Source organism: Hyperoodon ampullatus (assembly GCF_949752795.1).
Source record: "Hyperoodon ampullatus genome assembly, chromosome: 4".
Taxonomy (NCBI): domain Eukaryota; kingdom Metazoa; phylum Chordata; class Mammalia; order Artiodactyla; family Ziphiidae; genus Hyperoodon; species Hyperoodon ampullatus.
Genome location: NC_136917.1, coordinates 56,949,521 through 56,970,245, shown reverse-complemented (window position 1 = coordinate 56,970,245; position 20,725 = coordinate 56,949,521). Strand labels below are relative to the sequence as shown.

At 41.5% G+C, this 20,725-nt stretch overlaps 2 protein-coding genes across 2 annotated transcripts; both read left to right on the top strand.

Annotated features, from left to right (window-relative positions):
• Nucleotides 1-9,078: 9,078 nt before the first annotated feature.
• On the top strand, nucleotides 9,079-11,536 carry LOC307051388 (protocadherin gamma-A1-like; the record flags this gene model as incomplete). Its single annotated transcript, XM_079701703.1, is given in 2 exon segments — nucleotides 9,079-10,124; nucleotides 10,126-11,536. Coding segments are annotated over 2 exon segments (2,457 nt in total).
• Nucleotides 11,537-16,529: 4,993 nt separating this feature from the next.
• LOC307051387 (protocadherin gamma-A2-like) lies at nucleotides 16,530-19,009 on the top strand (the record flags this gene model as incomplete). Its single annotated transcript, XM_079701702.1, is given in 2 exon segments — nucleotides 16,530-16,716; nucleotides 16,719-19,009. Coding segments are annotated over 2 exon segments (2,478 nt in total).
• Between the last annotated feature and the right edge of the window lie 1,716 nt (nucleotides 19,010-20,725).

Below are 20,725 nucleotides of genomic sequence, written 5' to 3'. Positions count from 1 at the left end.
GCATATAGGTCTTTTGTCTCCTTAGGTAGGTTTATTCCTAGGTATTTTATTCTTTTTGTTGCAGTGGTAAATGGGAGTGTTTCCTTAATTTCTCTTTCAGATTTTTCATCTCTAGTTTATAGGAATGCAAGAGATTTCTGTGCATTAATTTTGTATCCTGCTACTTTACCAAGTTCATTGATTAGCTCTAGTAGTTTTCTAGTAGCATCTTTAGTATTCTCTATGCGTAGTATCATGTAATCTGCAAACAGTGACAGCTTTACTTCTTCTTTTCCGATTTGGATTCCTTTTATTTCTTCTTTTTCTCTGATTGCTGTGGCTAAAGCTTCCAAAACTATGTTGAATAATAGTGGTGAGGGTGGACAACCTTGTCTTGTTCCTGATCTTAGTGGAAATGGTTTCAGTTTTTCACCATTGAGAACGATTTTGGCTGTGGGTTTGTCATATATGGCCTTTATTACGTTGAGGTAAGTTCCCTCTATACCTACTTTCTGGAGGGTTTTTATCATAAATGTGTGTAGAATTTTGTCAAATGTTGTTTTTTTAATGAAATCCACTTGACATGTAGAAACACTCTGAGTTGATAATGGAATTACACTCCTGTGGTTTTTCCATAGAATATCTGTGATACTGGTGAACCAAAGATTTGAGGGGGAGCAATAAATTCCCCAGTGTGGTAATAAGCCTCAAAGGGCTTCCTACTTATGATAAAGGAGTATCACAATTGGGCTAATGCTGTATGATTGAAAATTCCCTTTAATAAACTTTCAAGTTCCTTATACTGTGGAGGTTAAAAAAAATGTTAGTGATGGGAGAAGGCTTGTGTATATTTTGGAGATTGAAAATTATAGTAGTGAGGAAATAGCAGATAGCCCCCAAAATACACTTATATACTGTTCCAGCAGTATATAATCAGTAAAAAGCAGGTTAACTAAATTGTAGCAGTCTCTTGTATCAAATAGGATGCTTTTGATAGAAAAAAAGACCAACCTAATTTACACTGGTTTAAACAATAAGAAAATGTGTTATCTCGAAAACCAGGTAGTCTAGAGCAGCTCTGTCCAATAGAAATATAATGTGAGCCACAGGTGAAAGTCACATACGTATGTTAAATTATCTAGTAGCCACATTTAAATGCCAAAAGGAAACATGTGAAATTAATTTCAATGACATTTTATTAAACCTAATTACCAAAATATTGCTCAACATATAATCATAGTATAAAATATTAACAATATTTTACATTCTCATTTTGTACTGAATCTTCAAAATCAAGTGTTTATTTTACACTTACAGCACATCTCATCTCTGTGGCTAGTTTGGACTAGCCACATTTCAAGTGCCCAGTGGCCACATGTGGCAGGTGATTACTCTATCGGACAGTGCAGTTCTAGAAGTATGGCTGCCTCTAGGCAGGATCGAATTATGGTCTGGCACAAATTGTTTAACTCTTGCTAATTTTGGATAATGAACATTTATTTATACTTTATTATTCTTTCAGCTTTACCCTCACCTCCTTGTAAATTTCCAAAGTCTGTCGTCATAAGAAACCTGCCAGCAGTAACTGGGGAACTTCCTTCCTTGTCCATGGTAAGTTCAGAGAGTGGCTCTTCCCAACCAAAATCTGTCTTTCAATTTGATTGGACCAACTTAGACTATATACCTATCCCGGGCTCAGTAATAGTCACCAGCAGAATACCCTAAGCCTGTGATTTTCAAAATGGTGGAGAGAAGGAGACATTTGGTGATGTCTGGAGACATTTTGATTGTTGCACCTGCGGGATCTCCTGGCCTCTCATGGGTGCGTCTAAATATCCTATAATGCATAGAACATCTCCCCCCAACAAAGTTATCTGACTCAAAATAGTACCAGGGTTGAGAAACCTTGCCCTAAGCTTATTTTCTAATTATTAATTGTTTTAAGCCACATTTCTAACTAAACACTGGCAAGAGGAATGAGATCACCAATATTGGTTTAGACCTATCAGAACCTACTACAGCTATGAATAGGTTCAGCTGCCCCTTAGGTGCACAGAGGGTGGGACTCTAAACTAAAAATGAAATGTTAGAAGAGAGGAAAGAGCATGGGCAACTGTCATAATTTATTTGGGCTGCTGTGTCAAAATATCATAAACTGAGTGCCTTATAAGCACCTGAAATTTATTTCTCAGATCTGAAAGCTGAGAAGTCTGAGATAAAAACACTGGCAGCTTTGGTGTCTGGTGAGGGCAGGCTTCCTGGTTCATAGGTGGCAGTGTTTTTTGCTGTAACCTCACATGGTGGAAGGAGTGGAGGAGTTCTCTGCAGCCTATTTTACAGGGGCACTAATGCCATTCATGTGCACTCCAACCTCATGACCTAATCACCTCTCCAAAGCCCTGCCTCTAAATACCATCACATTGATTAGGTTTCAACATGTGAAATTTGGGGCGGCGGGGGACACAAATATTCAGTCTATAGAGGTAACCAGTGGTATCTATGAAATAGCTGATTATTGGGAGGATTATATTAGTATATATGTAATTCAAAAAAAGATACAAATGCCTGATAAGCACATGAGAAGATGCTTAACATTACTAATCATTAGGGAAATGCAAATAAAAACAACAGTGAGATACCACGTCACGCCCATTAGGATGACTGCTATTAAAAAAACAGGAGGGGCTTCCCTGGTGGCACAGCGGTTGGGAGTCCACCTGCCGATGCAGGGGACACAGGTTCGTGCCCCGGTCTGGGAGGATCGCAAGTGCCGCAGAGCGGCTGGGCCCGTGAGCCATGGCTGCTGAGCCTGCACGTCCGGAGCCTGTGCTCCATGACGGGAGAGGCCACAACAGTGAGAGGCCCGCGTACCCCCCCCCAAAAAAAAAACAGGAAATAATAAATATTGGCAAAGATGTGGAATAATGAAATCCTGTGCACTGTTGGTGGGAATATAAAATGGTACAGCCACTGTGGAAAACAGTCAGTGGTTCCTCAAAAATTTAAAAATTGAATTACTATATGATCCATCAATTCCAATTCTTTGTGTATACCCTAAAGAATTGAAAGCAGGGTCTCTAAGAGATGTTGATACACCCTTGTTCATACCAGCATTATTCATAATAGCTAAAAGTTAGATGCACCCCAGGTGTCCATCAACCAATGAATGCATAAGCAAACTATGGTATGTGTACATACAATGGAATATTATTCAGCTTTGAAAAGGAAGGAAATTCTTTTTTTAAATTGAAGTATAATTGACTTACAACACTATGTTAGTTCCAGGTGCACGGCACAGTCATTCGATATTTCTGTACATTACAAAATAATCACCTCCACTGTAAGTCTAGTTGCCATTTGTCACCATACAAAGTTACTACAATTTTATTGACAATATTGTATTCCCCATGCTGTACATTTCATCCCTGTGACTCATTTATTTTGTAACTGGAAGTTTGTACCTCTTACTATTCCTCACCTATTTTACTCATCCCTTCACCCCTCTCCCTTCTGACAGCCACCTGTTTGTTCTTTGTATCTGTGAATCTGTTTCCGTTTTGTTATGTTTATTTGTTTTGCTTTTTCAGATTCCACATGTAAGTGAAATCATGTGGTATTTTTCTGTTTGATTTACTTCACTTAACATTATACCCTCTAGGTCCATCCATGTTGTAGCAAATGGCAAGATTTTGTTCTTTTTTATGGCTTTGTATATGTACCACATCTTATTTATCCATTCATTTATTGATGGACACTTAGGTTGCTTCCATATCTTGGCTATTGTAAATGGTGCTGCAGTGAACATAGGGGTGATTACATCTTTCTGAATTAGTGTTTTCGTTTTTCCAGAAACATACCCAGAAGTGGAATTGCTGGATCATGTGGTAGTTCTATTTTTAATTTTTTGAGGAACTTCCATACTCTTTTAAAAAGGAAGGAAAATCTGACATATGCTGCAACATGGATGAACCTTGAGGATATTATGCTATGTAAAACAAGCCAGTCACACACACACACACAAGACAAATACCATATGATTCCACTTATATGAAGTATTTAGAGTAGTCAAAATCATAGAGAGAGCAAGTAGAATGGTGTTTGCCAGGGGCTGGAGAGAAGGGAGAATGAGGAGTTACCATTTAATGGATATAGGTTTCAGTTTTATAAGATAAAAAGAGTTCTGGAGATGGATGATTGTGATGGTTGCATGACATTATGAATGTATTTAATACTACTGAACTGTACACTTAAAATGGTTAAGTTGGTAAATTTTATGTTATATGTAAAATTGTAGTTAAGTAATGCTATTACTGATACTTGAAAATTTTTGTCAGTATTTTCTACCTTTTATAGTGCAAGTTTCTTTTATATTGTAGAATATACAGTGAGAATTTCCTTTTCTAATGTAAAATTCTTTTTACAGTGGGTAATTTCTTGGGTAAAAAATGTTTAAGAAAAAGAAGCTTCAAGTGTTCTTCAAAAGGAAATGTCAAGAGGGAAATTGTGTAAGAATTTTTATTTTAAGCTGATGTGAATTTTAATAAATTAAAACGTTTGACTTAAATTTTGTGGAAAGACCATTTTATTAGTATTTTGTCAAAAAGAAATAGTGACTTGTAGCCTTTATACTGAACCAACTGGTATTGTAAAAACAAGTCCCGGAAATAAAGCAAATACAGTCTCCTGTGAGGATTTTCAGAAATAACATGTGGTAGCTATCCTACTGGACCTCTGGGTGCCGCTGTTAGCCAATCCGTGGCTTAGAGTGAAATAAAGGAACCCAATGGCGGTTCTGACGCAGCGATATATGCACACTTTTGAGAAACACACCAGGAGCGGACTCTTAACGCCATCTCTCCCGCAATCTGCTCCAAATATCTGGGTCAGGAAGGTCTGAGAGAGCTGCTGCCTTTTCTTTCCAGCTTACCTTGGTAATCCGAGGAGCAACTGTAGCGAGGTGCATTCGGTCCTACGAAGCAGCATCGTGAAGAGAGAGAAGTCTCCCCACAGGGAAGACGCGGGAGTGCAGGAAGCACTCTTTCCTTTTCTGATGTCTTTGTTCAGCCTAGTGAACTGCACAGCAGTTACGCTGAGAGATTCCGGAAGAGGTAGCCAAGGATTTAAAAGTGGGGAATCTCGCCAAAGATCTACATGTTGGTGACAAGAACCATTGGGTGAGTGCTGAGAAGCCTCTCTTTACCGCCAGCAAAGAGAGCAGGAAGGAACAAATGACAGGATAGATCTAGCCAATAGGCCAAAGGAAGTCCCTAGGCCCCTTGAATCTGAAACCTTCGCTGGAAATCCTATAAATGTTTTTTATATAAAGTATTTATCCTTGATATAAATAACATATGGCTTTGAGCACAGCCATTTTGTTTTGAAAATTCTGGAAAACATCTTAATAGGAGCAAAGTTTACTCCTAAACTGCAGTAGATATGAATGCTGCAAGTAATTCTGTACAAGTTTATCAAATTAATTTCAGTTAACCATCTCCCTTACTGCCAAAAGTAAAAGAGAACACTAGGGCAGTAAATACTCTGGTTATTTATTGGAGAAATTTGGACCAGAGTAGCAGAGCTGCCACCACTTAGTGGTGGGGAGGAGGCTCAGGGCAAGATGCAGGTCTTGGATGCCAAAGCCAGTCCTCCCATACTGAGCTACAAAGTATACAGCAGAGTCTGCCTGCCAGAGAACCTCCTTGTCTGCATTCTTCAGGTGATCCCTACTGACCTAGATGACACCCTTAAGGTAGAGTTCTACACGGTCTCACAGGGCATACACAGTATATTCAATAACGACAGCACCATCTTTGACTTTGAAGAGTGACTGTTGTATCACAGCTTAGAAGAGAAGACTGGAGACAGTTAAGGGCACTTTTCACAATCCTGGTTGAAATGCAGGTTGAGAACTATGATGCCGTGCAGGTGACTTTCAGCTGAGTGTTTAGTCCTATTAGAGATAAGAACTGTGGTTGCTCTAATCAAAACAACAGGACTCAGAGATTTCTTGAAGAGAAAAATGAAAGATATTGTAGAGAGTAATAAACACATAGCCAAACAATTCACAACAAAGAATTACTCTGTAATTCTTTGTAAGCTACTGACAGAAAGGATTCTAGACTGGGAGCAGATTCGGAATCATGAGGTAACAAAGACAAGCTGTCCCTTTCCTCCAGTGTAAGTCTTAGCCTGCATATAACCCACATCAACAAAAATGCTCTAATTTTCCAACAGGTCTACTGTATGGTCCCGGAGATTGGGAACACTCACCCAGAGCCTCCATTGCACACTTTAGTGCTTCCAACTGAAACTTGGTGCCCTAAGTGCCTCCTATTTTTCCTGGCCAGTGACCTGGGTGCTGTTGTCTGATGTGTCAGTGAGTGCAGAGCACAGTGGTGTTCACTGCAGCCTACCTTTGAGCTGACTCTGTAGCCTGCGACCAGTGCTCTGTGTCAGCCTGAGCCTGCCTGTAATGGTGTACCACCACTGCAAAAACTCACAGAAGATGTGCTATGCTGGGAGTTGCACCTGGAAGTCACATGCCTCTTCAATGGGGCATCACACACTGCAGCTCAACTACCTGGTCGCCAAGGTGGACGCTGACTGGGGCACAACACCTGACTGTCCTCTCAGGTGTCCTAATCTGACTCTTCAACCTGAGGATGCACAAGAACAAGATGCTCACTGGGGCACTGCAGATGACAGAGACACTGTTCTCTGGGGCTTGCTGGTCACCATGCTCAATGACGACATTCGTCGTGCTGCAGCTAGTCTTTGCAAGAGTTGTAGACAGACCTCAGCGACCACTCAGCACCTACTGCCAGAGCTACAGCTTTACCTGGTCATGGCCTTTTCGCCTTGATCTCCATGTTCTTCTTCCTAGCAGTGACTCTGGCCATAGCCTGGTGCCTGCAGTGCTCCTCCAGCCCTGCTTTCAGCCTGGTCCAAGCCTGGACTTGGAGTTGCTCCCACTTCAGCAAGAGAGATTTGCCCTACTCCTACAGTCAATATGTGACTTCAGATATTGCAAAGTCTTAATTTCTTCAAGTTAACTCAGAAACATCTTCAACTAAATAGTTTCTGTAGTACCAGCAGTGAAGCCTTAACTATTACATTGGATTCAAATGTATTCGTGTGAGTTTTATAACACTTTTATTTCATACATATCATCCTGCTGTAAGCAATCCTGCTTATTTTTTGTTGTCTTTAGGGGTGTGGGAGAGCTCTACAAGTTTGCTTGCTAGTTTCTATGTATATTTTGATTTGTTTCATTAGCCCAGAAAATTCCTTTGGGCAAAACTTTGTGCCTAGTAATGTATGTTCTGAAAAATTATGTTTCTGGCTAAAGAGTTCTTTCCTTGAAATATTGAAGGAGGCTCACTGCATCTTTAAGTTTCTGCTCTTGGGCTCCATTATATTTGTCTTTGAGAAGATGGGAAACTGTAGATTTGGTTGTGTAAGAACATAGAGTCTCTCTCCAAGAACTATTCTGGCCTTTGATTGTTTCCTTTCATCATTTTCCAGAGCCTTCTCAGTCGTGCTATCCATGGGTTGGCTGCCAATATCTGGCCCAACTTGTTCCTAAAAATGTCAGCCTCTGCAATGCAGAGATCATTCTTCCCTAACTTCTGTGTAAGGATAAATAAATCACACTAAGCCCAAGACACTTTAGTTAGTAACCTTTTACTAATTTGCAATGAGTAAAAGAAGGAAGGCAATATAGTTTTAAAATCTTGCTGTTTTAGAAAACCAACTTCTTCTGGAGAAAATATTAAGTGTGGATGTAGGAGAATACATATTATCCTAATATAGACTATCTAAAAATAAAGATGTGGCCTTTTTATTTTCAATTTTGAAAAATTTCACTACCTCTTGTGTCTCTTAACTTTAGTCTAAATTAGATATTCATGTGACATTTTTCCAATGAAATTCCAAGAGCCCAGTGGTTTTTTTGTTTGTTTGTTTGTTCATTTTGGCCATGTGGCATGGCACGCGGGATCTTAGTTCCCCTATCAGGGATCAAACCCCTGCCCCCTGCAGTGGGAGCATGGAGTCTTAACCACTGGATGGCCAGGGAAGTCCAAGCCCAGTGTTATTTTAATATATCAAAATATATTACTTTCAGCTGAGTTGAAGGTCTTTTAAAAGCCCATATTAAAGGTCTTTTTAAATCCACATAATACATAGATGCTTCAGTAAAAGAGGAAAAATAAGGATGGAATAAAATATGTCCTTCAAAATTCCAAGGTTTCTGCTAAATATTCAGAGTGCAATGGATAGGAAATGGGATAGTCCAATTTTTTAAAGTCTTGCTTACACTCTAAAAGTTTATTTTTCCTTTTAGTTTTTTTCATCCTCCAGTCAAAGGGCATTTGCTCTTCTATATGGCCTGTGAAATTATCAAGTGGTCAAGATGTACTACAGAAGAACTGGAGGGATGATTTGTCCCCTTTGTGATACTTCCTGACTAGCAAACGGAAAGCAGATAGCTTGGGAATACTACTGGAATATCCAGGATAGCTTGGATTCTACTGTATGTTACAATTAAGCAATATGTAGATGTAATTAATTAAATGAACATAGCAATTTCTCCTTTTCATAGTTATAATGTATAATGCTTAACTATTTCCTTGACAATAACTAAGACTTGAGGAAAAGTTGATCAGGTTAATAAGAAGAGAAAGTTCAAGTATTATCTAGGAGTGCAGTAACTGGTTAGGACTCTGGGTGCCGCTGTTCACCAGTCTGGGAGATAAAGGCAGCGCGCGTGCGCGCGCGCGCACACACACACACACACACACACACACACACACACACACACACACACACACACACACACACACACACACACACACACACACACACACACACACACACACACACACACACACACACACACCCCACACCGAGGGGGAAGAAAACTTCTTAGAACCTCCATCACTGCCAGATTGAAAAGACTCCCTGAGGCTGCCCAGATCCTACTTCAGGACCCCTTTCTGCTCTGAATTCTCCTGAAAATTCGGTTAATTTAGACTCAGAAGAGCAGAGAAACAATACTGTTGGTGCCAGACTGGGAGAAAACTACGAAGCAAGAGAGCAATGACGATTCGAGTGAAGGTGCTCGGCTGCCGCAGGCTGGTCTTGCTGTTCCTTTTTCTGGGGATGTTGTTGGAAGCCCAGGCTGGGAAGATCCTCTACTCGGTGCCAGAAGAGACAGACAAAGGTTTCTTTGTGGGCAACATTGCCAAAGACCTGGGACTACAACCCCAGGAGCTGGCGGAGCGGGGAGTCCACATCATCTCCAGAGGTAGGACTCAGCTCTTTGCTCTGAACCCGCGAAGCGGCAGCTTGGTCACCGCAGGCAGGATAGACCGGGAGGAGCTCTGCGCTCAGAGCCTGCAGTGTCTGCTGAGTTTTAACGTCTTGGTAGAGGATAAAATGAAGCTTTTCCCTGTTGAAGTGGAAATAATTGATATTAATGACAACACTCCCCAATTCCAGTTAGAGGAAGTAGAATTTAAAATGAATGAAATAACCACTCCAGGTACCAGGATCCCTCTACCTTCTGGGCAAGACCTTGATGTGGGTATGAATTCCCTCCAGATGTACCAGCTCAGCTCCAACCCTCATTTCTCCCTGGATGTGCAACAGGGATCTGATGGGTCCCAACAGCCAGAGATGGTGCTGCAGAGTCCCCTAGATAGGGAAGAAGACGCTGTCCACTGCCTCCTCACCGCTTTTGATGGGGGCAACCCAGTCCGTTCAGGAACCCTCCGAATTCGAGTTCAGGCGGTGGATGCAAATGACAACCCTCCAGCGTTTACTCAAGCACGGTACCACACGAGTGTCCCTGAGAACGTGCCTCTGGGCACTCGGCTGCTCACAGTAAAAGCCACGGACCCAGATGAGGGAGCCAATGGGGAAGTAACATATTTGTTTCATAATATAGACCACAAAGTGGCACAAGTATTTCACTTGGATTCTTACACAGGAGAAATATCAAATAAAGAACCTCTGGATTTCGAAGAATACACAGTTTATCCAATGGAAATTCAAGCTCAGGATGGTTCAAGCCTCGTGGCCAGACCTAAGGTGCTGGTCAAAGTTCTGGACATAAATGATAATGCCCCAGAGGTGACCATCACCTCTCACCACTGCAGTCCCAGAAGACTTTCCTCCTGGGGCCATAATTGCTCTTATCAGTGTGCACGACCAGGACTCTGGAGACAATGGTCACACTACCTGTTCCATTTCTGGAAATCTACCCTTTAAATTAGAAAAGTTAGATGATAATTATTACCGTTTAGTGACAGAAAGAACAATGGATAGAGAACTTACCTCCCAGTACAACATCACAGTAACAGCAGCAGATCATGGAACTCCGACTCTATCTACCAAAACACACATTTCACTGCAAGTGACAGATATCAATGACAACTCCCCTGTCTTCCTCCAGGACTCCTACTCCACCGACATTCCAGAAAACAACCCCAGAAGTGCCTCCATTTTCTCCGTGACTGCCCACGATGCTGACAGCAATGAGAATGCACAAGTCACTTATTCCCTGGTGGAGGACACCATCCAGGGGGTACCTCTATCCTCCTTTGTCTCTATCAACTCAGACACTGGAGTCCTGTATGCATTGCGATCCTTCGACTATGAGCAGCTCTGTGACCTGCAATTGAGAGTGATGGCTCGTGACCTGCAATTGAGAGTGATGGCTCGTGACAGCGGGGACCCGCTGCTCAGCAGCAACGTGTCACTGGGCATATTCGTGCTGGACCAGAATGACAACACACCTGAGATTCTGTACCCCGCCTTCCCCACTGAAGGTTCCACCGGTGTGGAGCTGGCACCCCACTCCGCAGAGCCCGGCTACCTGGTGACCAAGGTGGTGGCTGTGGACAGAGACTCGGGCCAGAACGCCTGGCTGTCCTACCACCTGCTCAAGGCCAGCGAGCCGGGACTCTTCGCGGTGGGGCTGCACACGGGCGAGGTGCGCACAGCGCGGGCCCTGCTGGACAGAGACGCGTTCAAGCAGAGCCTGGTGGTGGCGGTCCAGGACCACGGCCAGCCCCCTCTCTCTGCCACAGTTACTCTCACAGTGGCGATGGCTGACAGCATCCCAGACGTCCTGGCCGACTTGGGCAGCATGGAACCCTCCATCAACCTGGACAACTCCAGCCTCACGCTGTACCTGGTGGTGGCGGTGGCCGCGGTGTCCTGCGTCTTCCTCGCCTTTGTCATTGCGCTGCTGGCGCTCAAACTGTGGCGCTGGCATAGGACGCGTGTGCTCCAGGCTTCAGGAGGAGGATTGGCGGGCGTGCCCGTCTCTCACTTTGTGGTTGTGGACGGGGTGCGGGCTTTCCTGCAGACCTATTCCCACGAGGTCTCGCTCACCGCAGATTCGCAGATGAGTCACGTGACCTTCCCGCAGCCCACCTACGCTGACACACTCATCAGCCAGGAGAGCCGTGAGAAAAAGGATTTTCTATCAGCACCCCAGTCTTTACTTGAAGACAGAAAGCAAACATTTTCTCAGGTAAACTTTGTGTAGTAAATTTATCTAGGTAAAAATAATTCCTGAGTTTACTTACTTGCTTTCATTCTTTACTACTAATAGTTCTCTATTTCCCATATATCATTGTAGCTTTCTATTTACAAATCCTAGGAAATCATTAAATGTTTATATCCGAGTATTTTTATCATTGTTCTTTCATTGAAAAGGAGTTTGTAATTAATCATAATGTAGGTGGTTGGGATAAAGAGTTGTGGAAAGAGCACTGCATTAGGAACAAGGAGATTTGGCTTCTAAAGTTTTCTTGCTTGCTTCTGGCCAAATAATTGTATTTTTCTGGCTTTACCATTCTCTTATCTAGCAAGGATTGGGTTTGACTAGAAAAGGTCCACCAATATTAATGTGACTAATACTGTTTTCAAATATCCTTAAGTTATAAATATCTCCTAATTTATCCTTAAATGTAATGTAGATGTCATCTATCAGGGTGCTGTTTTATTTGGGGACATTAGAAAAGGTAAAGATTGTCTAAAGTAGTATTTTTAAGTTGTGTTAATATAAAATTATGGAAATCTAGGTAAGCTGCAAATTTAAACTTTCTTAGCCCTTTGTTTAGTCATTTATTTTGATGTGTTTTATGCATGCTCAAGAATACATCAACTGTTTAAGTAACTTATGAATTAAGTAATAAGATGAATGACAGAAAATTTTCTGTGCAACTTGAGAAATAGTTTGAAGCCTCGTGATTTGTATATTATGCCTGTAATGTAAACAACTAACAGAAATCAAGTATATATTCCATTTTAATGTGTGTAAGCTCTTCACAAGAAATGCATCGTAGGGGAGTAAATCGATGCTTTGATATACTTACTCTGCTCCAATAAATTAAAGATACACGTATAAAATTAAAAAGAAGAAAGCAGAAGCATAGTCAGGCACAAATAAAAGATACATAGCTAAATGGACTGAAGATGGGACAGAAAGTGGTGAGCCAGGCTAAAACTAAAGTGGGAATTCTAGTCTTGTACTTAGATGAGATTGTTCAAGCCGTGTAATAGGGACAAAAGGGCTTCGGGCTAAACAAGGGACCTGAGCCAGGCTTACTGCTTGAATCCAAAATAAGCAGTTAGGCCCCTTGGCTAGTTAAAAAGGGGGGAAATCACATAAAAACATTACCTAACAGTTCCCATGGTCGTAACTTGTTGCAAGCTAAAGACCAAGGGAGTGAGGTGGACACACATGCTGGCTTCAGAAAATGAACACTAAGTCTCTCAGACCTGAGCTGTGATATTCAGAATACCACTGCTGCATACCATTAAAGTGCCATTAAAATACCTAGTTATGGCCTGGGACCTGGAGAATTCTGGAACTTACTTTTGCTAATGAGAATTTCCTGCCAACAAACTATTATTTTTTAGGTAATCTTTATTTTCTCTGATGGCTTTTAAAAAATTCTCTCATTCTTGCTGTATGTCTAAATGTGGATTTTTATTTTTATTTTCTGTTTGGTACCAAGAGTATACTCTCAATACCATAAGTTGTTACAATTTAAAATTTTCTCAACTCTTATAATTTAAAACTTTGCTTCTGTGTATATATAAATGACCTTTTAACCTATTGAAACACCAAGATTGCCAAGTTGGTTGATTTTTTAAATCCATCTATTCTGCTGACAAGATACATGCTTAAAATAAAAATATACTGAAATACTGAAGATAAAGATGTCGATAAATATGCACACACACCCTACCCACAAGAAAGCAGTCATGTCAATTTAATATAACACCAAAGTAGTGTTTAAGACAACAACATTAGTGGTGATTTTTTAATGAACTGATCATACTTATAAAAAGAACAGACAACAAAAGGATATAAAAATCATGAGCTCCTATCACCAAACAATATAGCTTTGAAAATAATACAGATTATTTTCAAATATGAAATTTGAAAGAGATTTTAACACAGTTCCATAAAAAATAATACATCACACAGGCAGAAAATTACTAAGCACACAGCATATTTGAATAACAGTATAGCTTTGGAAATAATACAGATTTTCAAATCTGAAATTTGAAAGAGATTTTAACACAGTTCCACAAGAAATAATACATCACACAGGCAGAATATTACTAAGCACACAGCATATTTGAATAACAATCTATAAGCTTGATCTGACAGATTTGTTTGGTATTTGTATACACAACAAATATAGAATAGCCAATTTTTACATGAACATATGGAAAATCTACAACAATTTACTACATAGTCATTACAAAAAAGGTAGAGCAAATTTCAAAGTACAAATAATATACATGCCTTATGTAGTTAAATCACAAAGTGGCTGGTGAGGAAAATAGGGAGGGATTAGTAAAAGGGTACAAACCTTCAGCTGTAAGAGGAATAAGGCCTTAGGACCTAATGTATAGCGTGAGACTACAGTTGACAACACTGTGTTGTATAACAGAAATTTGCTAAGAGTAGAACCTGATGTTCTCACACACACACAGGTAAATATGTGAGGCGATGGATGTGTTAATTAGCTCAGTAGAGGAATCCTTTCACAATGTATACATATATCAAATCATCGTGTTGTACACTTTAAATATCTTACAATTTTGTCAATTATACCTCAATAAACCTGGAAAAATCACAAAGCAAACATTTTAAAATAGTAAAAGGAAACAGAAAAGTTTGGACATTTAAATCTACAACCCTGAATTACTCTTGGATTTAAAAAATCACAATGAAATAAAAACTACAAAAATTAAAATATTACTTATTAAAAATTGTGGAATGCAGAGAAAAGAACATTTAGGGGTAAATCTGTAGACAACTATAATAATTTCAAAAAGCAAATGATTTAAAACAAGTGAATTTAGCTTGCCACTCAAGAAACAAAGCAAGAAATATATATTAGCATAAATTTAAATAAAATAATAGGAAAAGTAACAAAAGTGTAAATTATTGAAATGCAAACAAGGAAGAATTATGATGATGAAGCAATAGAAGCCGACACCAGTGGGGAGAAAATGAAACTTCTGTCAAGTCCAGTGCTGGGACTAATATCGGCTAGTCAGATGGCATGACTAAAATTCGTTTTAGAGATCTTAAAAGAAAACCCCAAATTCTGATTATAGACAAAGACCTGGAAAAGAGAAAGCGAAGGAAAAGCAAGTAAGACTAGGAAAAAATAAAACAGCTTAATACGAAGCAAGAAGCATGAGTGGGAAATGATATACAGAGTAAAACCAGATGTTGTCAAAGACAAAGAAACAAATCTTTAGAGAACTACAATAAGGGATGTCGAGCAGTTATTTAATGAGACTCAAAAGTATCAAAACAATGTTGAAGAAAAACTTTTAAAAAACAAACTAGAGGCTCTACTAGAAAACATGGTGAGTTAATTTCAATTGTTTCCAATAAATATTTCATCAGGGTTCCCAGAGGAATGGGTTAAAAATGAAAAAAGTTCAATGGGGAAGAAGCCAAAAGGCAAAAAGACTGAAATGAGACCATAACTGTGCAATCTCGCTCAAGAATGTTGATTCAAAATCCTATCTACTATATATGTAATATTTATAGCTTATGACTAAATGGGGTTTATTACTTAGGGATGCAAGAATATTTCAATATAAGAAAATCTAATAATATAAAACTTCATATTAGGGGATTGAAGATAAAAAGCCATATGTTCATTTCAATAGAGGCATAATAAAGGTCTTGAGAACATTCAACACATTAAAATCTTTTAGCAAACTGGAAATTTAAGGAAACATCCTTAACCTGATAAAGAGTATCTATCAAAAACTTATAGAACTACCCAAAGCAATCTACAGATTCAGTGCAATCCCTATCAAAATCCCAATTCCTTTTTTTTGTACAAATAGAAAAAAATCCATCCTAAAATTCACATGGAGTGTCAGGGGACCTCAAGTAGCCCTAACAATCTTGAAAAGAACAAGAAACAAACCACCTTCAGTTTCCTTAATGTTCGTGCTGCCTCTCACCTCCAAGAATTTGTACTAAGGTTCTAGAACACTACTCCAGCCTCTTTCTTGATCCAGTCATACCCTTTAGGATCCAGCTTCAATCTTGTCCTGGAAAAGTCTCTCCTGACCCCCAAATCTAGGCTGGATACCCTTCCTATGTATTCTCACATTGCCCAGGGTTTCCAACCATCATAACAGTTACCATACTCTATTATAATATTCTGTTTACTTTACTATGTCCTCCCTTATCCTGTAAGCTTCCTGAGAACAGGGACTGTGTTCATCAGGTGCACTATTTCTGTCTCCAGCATCAATCAGGCAAAGTGTCAGGCCTTAATTGGGTAGTCACCCAATTAAATGTCCGAAAATTCAATAATTTAAATACAGGTTTTGGGGAAAAAATACAGGTTTTGAAGTTCAATACTAAGCCATTAAGCACAGAAATTTAAAATATATAACATTAGAATATAATGTAGCTAATGTTTTTAGATTAATCTTATTGTCTCTGAATATAAAATAAGAGGTTGAAGATGTTTGGCCTAAGGGCAGAGGCTGCCTTGATTAATGCCTCCAGCGTTCAATGATACTTTCCTTGCAACTACTATCAAGGTCACATTCATTCACACCATTCTTATTCATTCTGAAAAAAAGGACTCCTGACTTGAAACAGCTACTTCTAAGGTATCTTAGAACTGTAAGATTCTTCACAACAACTTGAAAGTCACAGGGGCAACAAATAATAACTTGGTTTACCTGAAAGAGTGCAGAAATTACTTAGGCCTCTGGGCGTCGCTGTTGACCACCTAAGAAGTAAGCCTGTGAGACATCCACTCCAACATTACGGCTCTCATTAACACAAAGGGCTGGGCGTTTGGCCCGCAAGCTTCGGGACAGCAAAAAAATTAAGTCCAGCAGCCCACTACTTCTCTCCACAGTTACCTGGGTCCCGTGAATGCTGGTCACCTCAGACCCTGAGGAATAAAGATTGGAATCCCGCCCTGGATGCTGGAAGTTGCCTGGGAGAAAGGACTGCAGCTCAAGAAATGGCGGCTCTGCTAAATTTGCCAAACCGCGGAAGGCTTGTCCTGCTGTGCCTTCTTTTGGCGACCCTGTGGGAGGCTGGAGCTGGGCAGATGCGCTATTCTGTGCCAGAAGAGATCGAAAAGGGCTCATTCGTGGGCAACATCGCTAAGGACTTGGGGCTGGAGCCTCAGGAGTTGGCGGAGCGCGGGTCCGCATCGTCTCCAGAGGTAGGACACAGCTCTTTGCTCTGAACCCGCGAAGCGGCAGCTTGGTCACCGCAGGCAGGATAGACCGGGAGGAGCTCTGCGCTCAGAGCGCGCGGTGTCTGCTGAGTTTCAACATACTCCGGGAAGATAAATTGAGTATTTATTCAGTAGAGGTGGAAATAACAGATATTAACGATAATGCACCTCGCTTTGTAGTAGAGGAACTGGAGCTAAAAATCAGTGAAACGACTACGCCAGGATTCCGGATCCCTCTGAAGAGCTCGCATGATGCAGACGTCGGAGAGAACACCCTCCAAAGGTACGAACTTAATTCAAATGACCACTTCTCCCTGGACGTGCGAAGCGGAAAAGATGGGAATAAGTATCCGGAGCTGGTGCTGGAACGCGCCCTTGACCGTGAGGAAGAGGCCGTTCACCATCTCGTTCTTGTGGCTTTGGACGGGGGCGACCCTGTCAGATCTGGCACCTCCCGCATCCGCGTGATGGTCCTGGATGTGAACGACAACGCGCCTGTTTTTACACAGCCCGCGTACCACGTAAATGTTCCAGAGAATACGCCCGTAGGCACCCGGATACTCACAGTGACCGCCACTGATGCAGATGAGGGATACAACGCTCAAGTGGCATATTTTCTGGAGAAAAATCCTGAAGAAACCTCAGAGGTATTTGAGCTTAAGTCATCATCTGGAGAAATAACGATCATAAAAAGCCTAGATTATGAGGATGCCAAATTCCATGAAATTGATATTGAAGCTCAGGATGGTCCAGGCCTTCTGACCAGAACGAAGGTCATTGTCACTGTTCTCGACGTGAATGACAATCCCCCAGAATTTTACATGACGTCTGCTACCAGTTCGGTTCCTGAAGACTCTCCTCCAGGAACCATAATTGCGCTTTTCAATGTACATGACAGAGACTCTGGGCAGAATGCATTTATCACATGTTCACTCCCAGAGAAACTTCCTTTCAAATTAGAAAGGTCAGTGGACAATTACCACCGACTGGTTACAACCAGAGTCCTTGACAGGGAACAGTTTTCCTTATACAACATCACTGTGATCGCTAAAGATGGAGGGAACCCATCTCTGTCCACAGATGCCCACATTTTGCTGCAGGTGGCAGACATCAATGACAACCCTCCCACCTTTCCCCACACATCCTACTCTGCCTACATTCCAGAAAACAACCCCAGAGGTGCCTCCATCTTTTCCATGACGGCCCATGACCCCGACAGTGATGACAACGCCCATGTAACCTATAACTTGGCTGAGGACATCATTCAGGGGGCACCTCTGTCCTCCTACATCTCCATCAACTCTGACACCGGCATCCTCTACGCGCTGCGTTCCTTTGACTATGAGCAATTCCATGAACTGCAGTTGTGGGTAACAGCGCATGACAGTGGGAACCCACCGCTCAGCAGCAATGTGTCACTGAGCATATTCGTGCTGGACCAGAACGACAACATGCCGGAAATTCTGTACCCCGCCCTCCCTACCGACGCTTCCACGGGTGTAGAGCTGGCACCCCGCTCTGCAGAGCCCGGCTACCTGGTGACCAAGGTGGTGGCCGTGGACAGAGACTCGGGCCAGAACGCCTGGCTGTCCTACCACCTGCTCAAGGCCAGCGAGCCAGGACTCTTCGCGGTGGGGCTGCACACGGGCGAAGTGCGCACAGCGAGGGCCCTGCTGGACAGAGATGCGCTCAAGCAGAGCCTGGTGGTGGCGGTCCAGGACCACGGCCAGCCCCCTCTTTCGGCCACGGTCACGCTCACCGTGGCAGTGGCGGACAGCATCCCCGAGGCCCTGGCCGACTTGGGCAGCATCAGGACCTCTGCCAACCCTGACGACTCAGGTCTCACACTCTACCTGGTGGTGGCGGTGGCCGCGGTGTCCTGCGTCTTCCTCGCCTTTGTCATTGTGCTGCTGGCTCTCAGGCTGAGGCGCTGGCACACGTCGCGCCTGCTCCAGGCTTCAGGAGGCGGGTTAGCGGGTGTGCCCGCCTCTCACTTTGTGGGCGTGGACGGGGTGCGGGCTTTCCTGCAGGCCTATTCCCACGAGGCCTGGCTCACCGCGGACTCGCGGGGGAGTCACGTGATCTTCCCTCAGCCCAACTACGCAGACACGCTCATCAGCCAGGAGAGCTGTGAGAAAAAGGATTTTCTTTCAGAACCTCAACTTATACCTGAAGACAAAGAAGAAACTTTTTCTCAGGTAAATTCTCTTCACAATATACCTGTGAGCTACTTTGCTAAAAGAAATAAATTTACCTAATTACTTAGCTGTCTCCACAGTTTACCATACCTTTTCTATTTCCCATATTTCTTTGCGGATATATTCAATTTTTAGGAAATTAGTCCTGGTGAACTATTTCTTTCTAGTTCTAAGTGTTCACACAGTGTAAACAGGAAGAGGAGCTAGAATCATTGCGTCATGAGTATAAATCAGGAGTTAGTAAGTGAAGGTGATATTTAGGTTATCAAAAGAGCACTGCCTGAGGAACTGGCGTGTCTGGCTTCTCATACTTCTTTCTCATCCCTGAGGAAACCATCTCATGCACCTGGATTAACAATTCTTTCTTTCTTAGAAATATAAATGTTGACTTTTATGTTTCCCCAGATGCCTCCCTCCTTTAAATTTTAAGGCTTTTATGTTTATTTATACTTGTTTATGAATAATGAAATACTTTAGTTAGTTGTTTTCTTCTCACTCAGTCTTAATATTTTTCCTTCAGTTTGGCAGTGAGATTCTTCATTTTTCTTGATTTGCATGATCTTCCTTATTAAAAGATGCAAATTTAGAAATATATATGCTTCACCGTGTTTCAGGAGGGTATGTCATGGAATCTCTGTTTAGTTAAAAATCTCATTAGCCTCTAAAGTAGCTCTGTGTTCCTTTAAGAAGTGATTGAGTTATCATTTGCTCTATAATACATGGTTTGTATAACAGTGAAGATGTTTCTGTTCCGTGTTACTTTTTTTAAAATAAATTTATTTATTTATTTTTGGCTACGTTGGGTCTTCGTTGCTGCACGCAGGCTTTCTCTAGTTGCAGCAAGCAGGGGCTACTCTTCATTGTGGTGCGTGGGCTTCTCATTGCAGTGGCTTCACTTGTTGCAGAGCATGGGCTCTAGGTGCACGGGCTTCAGTAGTTGTGGCTCGTGGGCTCTAGAGCTCAGGCTCAGTAGTTGTGGCACACGGGCTTAGTTGCTCCGTGGCATGTGGAATCTTTCCAGACCAGGGCTCAAACCGTGTCCCCTGCATTGGCAGGTGTATTCTTAACCACTGCGCTGGCAGGGATGTCCCCCGCCCTGTTACTTTTATTTTTTCTCATATGTGCAAACCACATTGCCTTTTTATCTTTAAAAATAATATATATCCTCAAGGGATTCAGAGACCATATCAAATTATTGCCCCTAAAGGTTCTCCTTTTACATTTCTCAAAATTTCCTACTCACAGCAGCTGTTAAAAATGTTTCCAATTCCTCAACCAACATAAGTCCCCCTTACAACCAAGTTTTCCTTCCCCATTCCTCTTCCCATGTTGGCTTTTAGTGTGTTAGTTATATATTTAATAACAGAGAACGAAAAATATACTAATATTATATATAAATGGGATCATCTTTTATTTGGAAATAATCATGTACTAACTAAGTCATGTATATAATGGTATTGTCATTCTTTAAGGTGCTGTGATTCTTTATTGTTTAAGGGCATTGGAGGGAGAATTGATCTGAAACAATGCATTCCATTGTCTTACTACTGTTACATAATATTCTTTGAGATAAAGTTGGAACTCACTGTGGAATAACATGTCATAACATTTTGCAGGTAAATAAAGTATGAACTGAGGAAAATTGAATACAAAGTTCCTTTTAGTGCTTATAGTAACTCTTCCTGAAAATAAATGCCTTATACATAGGTATATAATGCATCATGATTGAAGTGACAAATGAATTCCTATTTCTGTGCTTGGAGAGGAAAACAAATA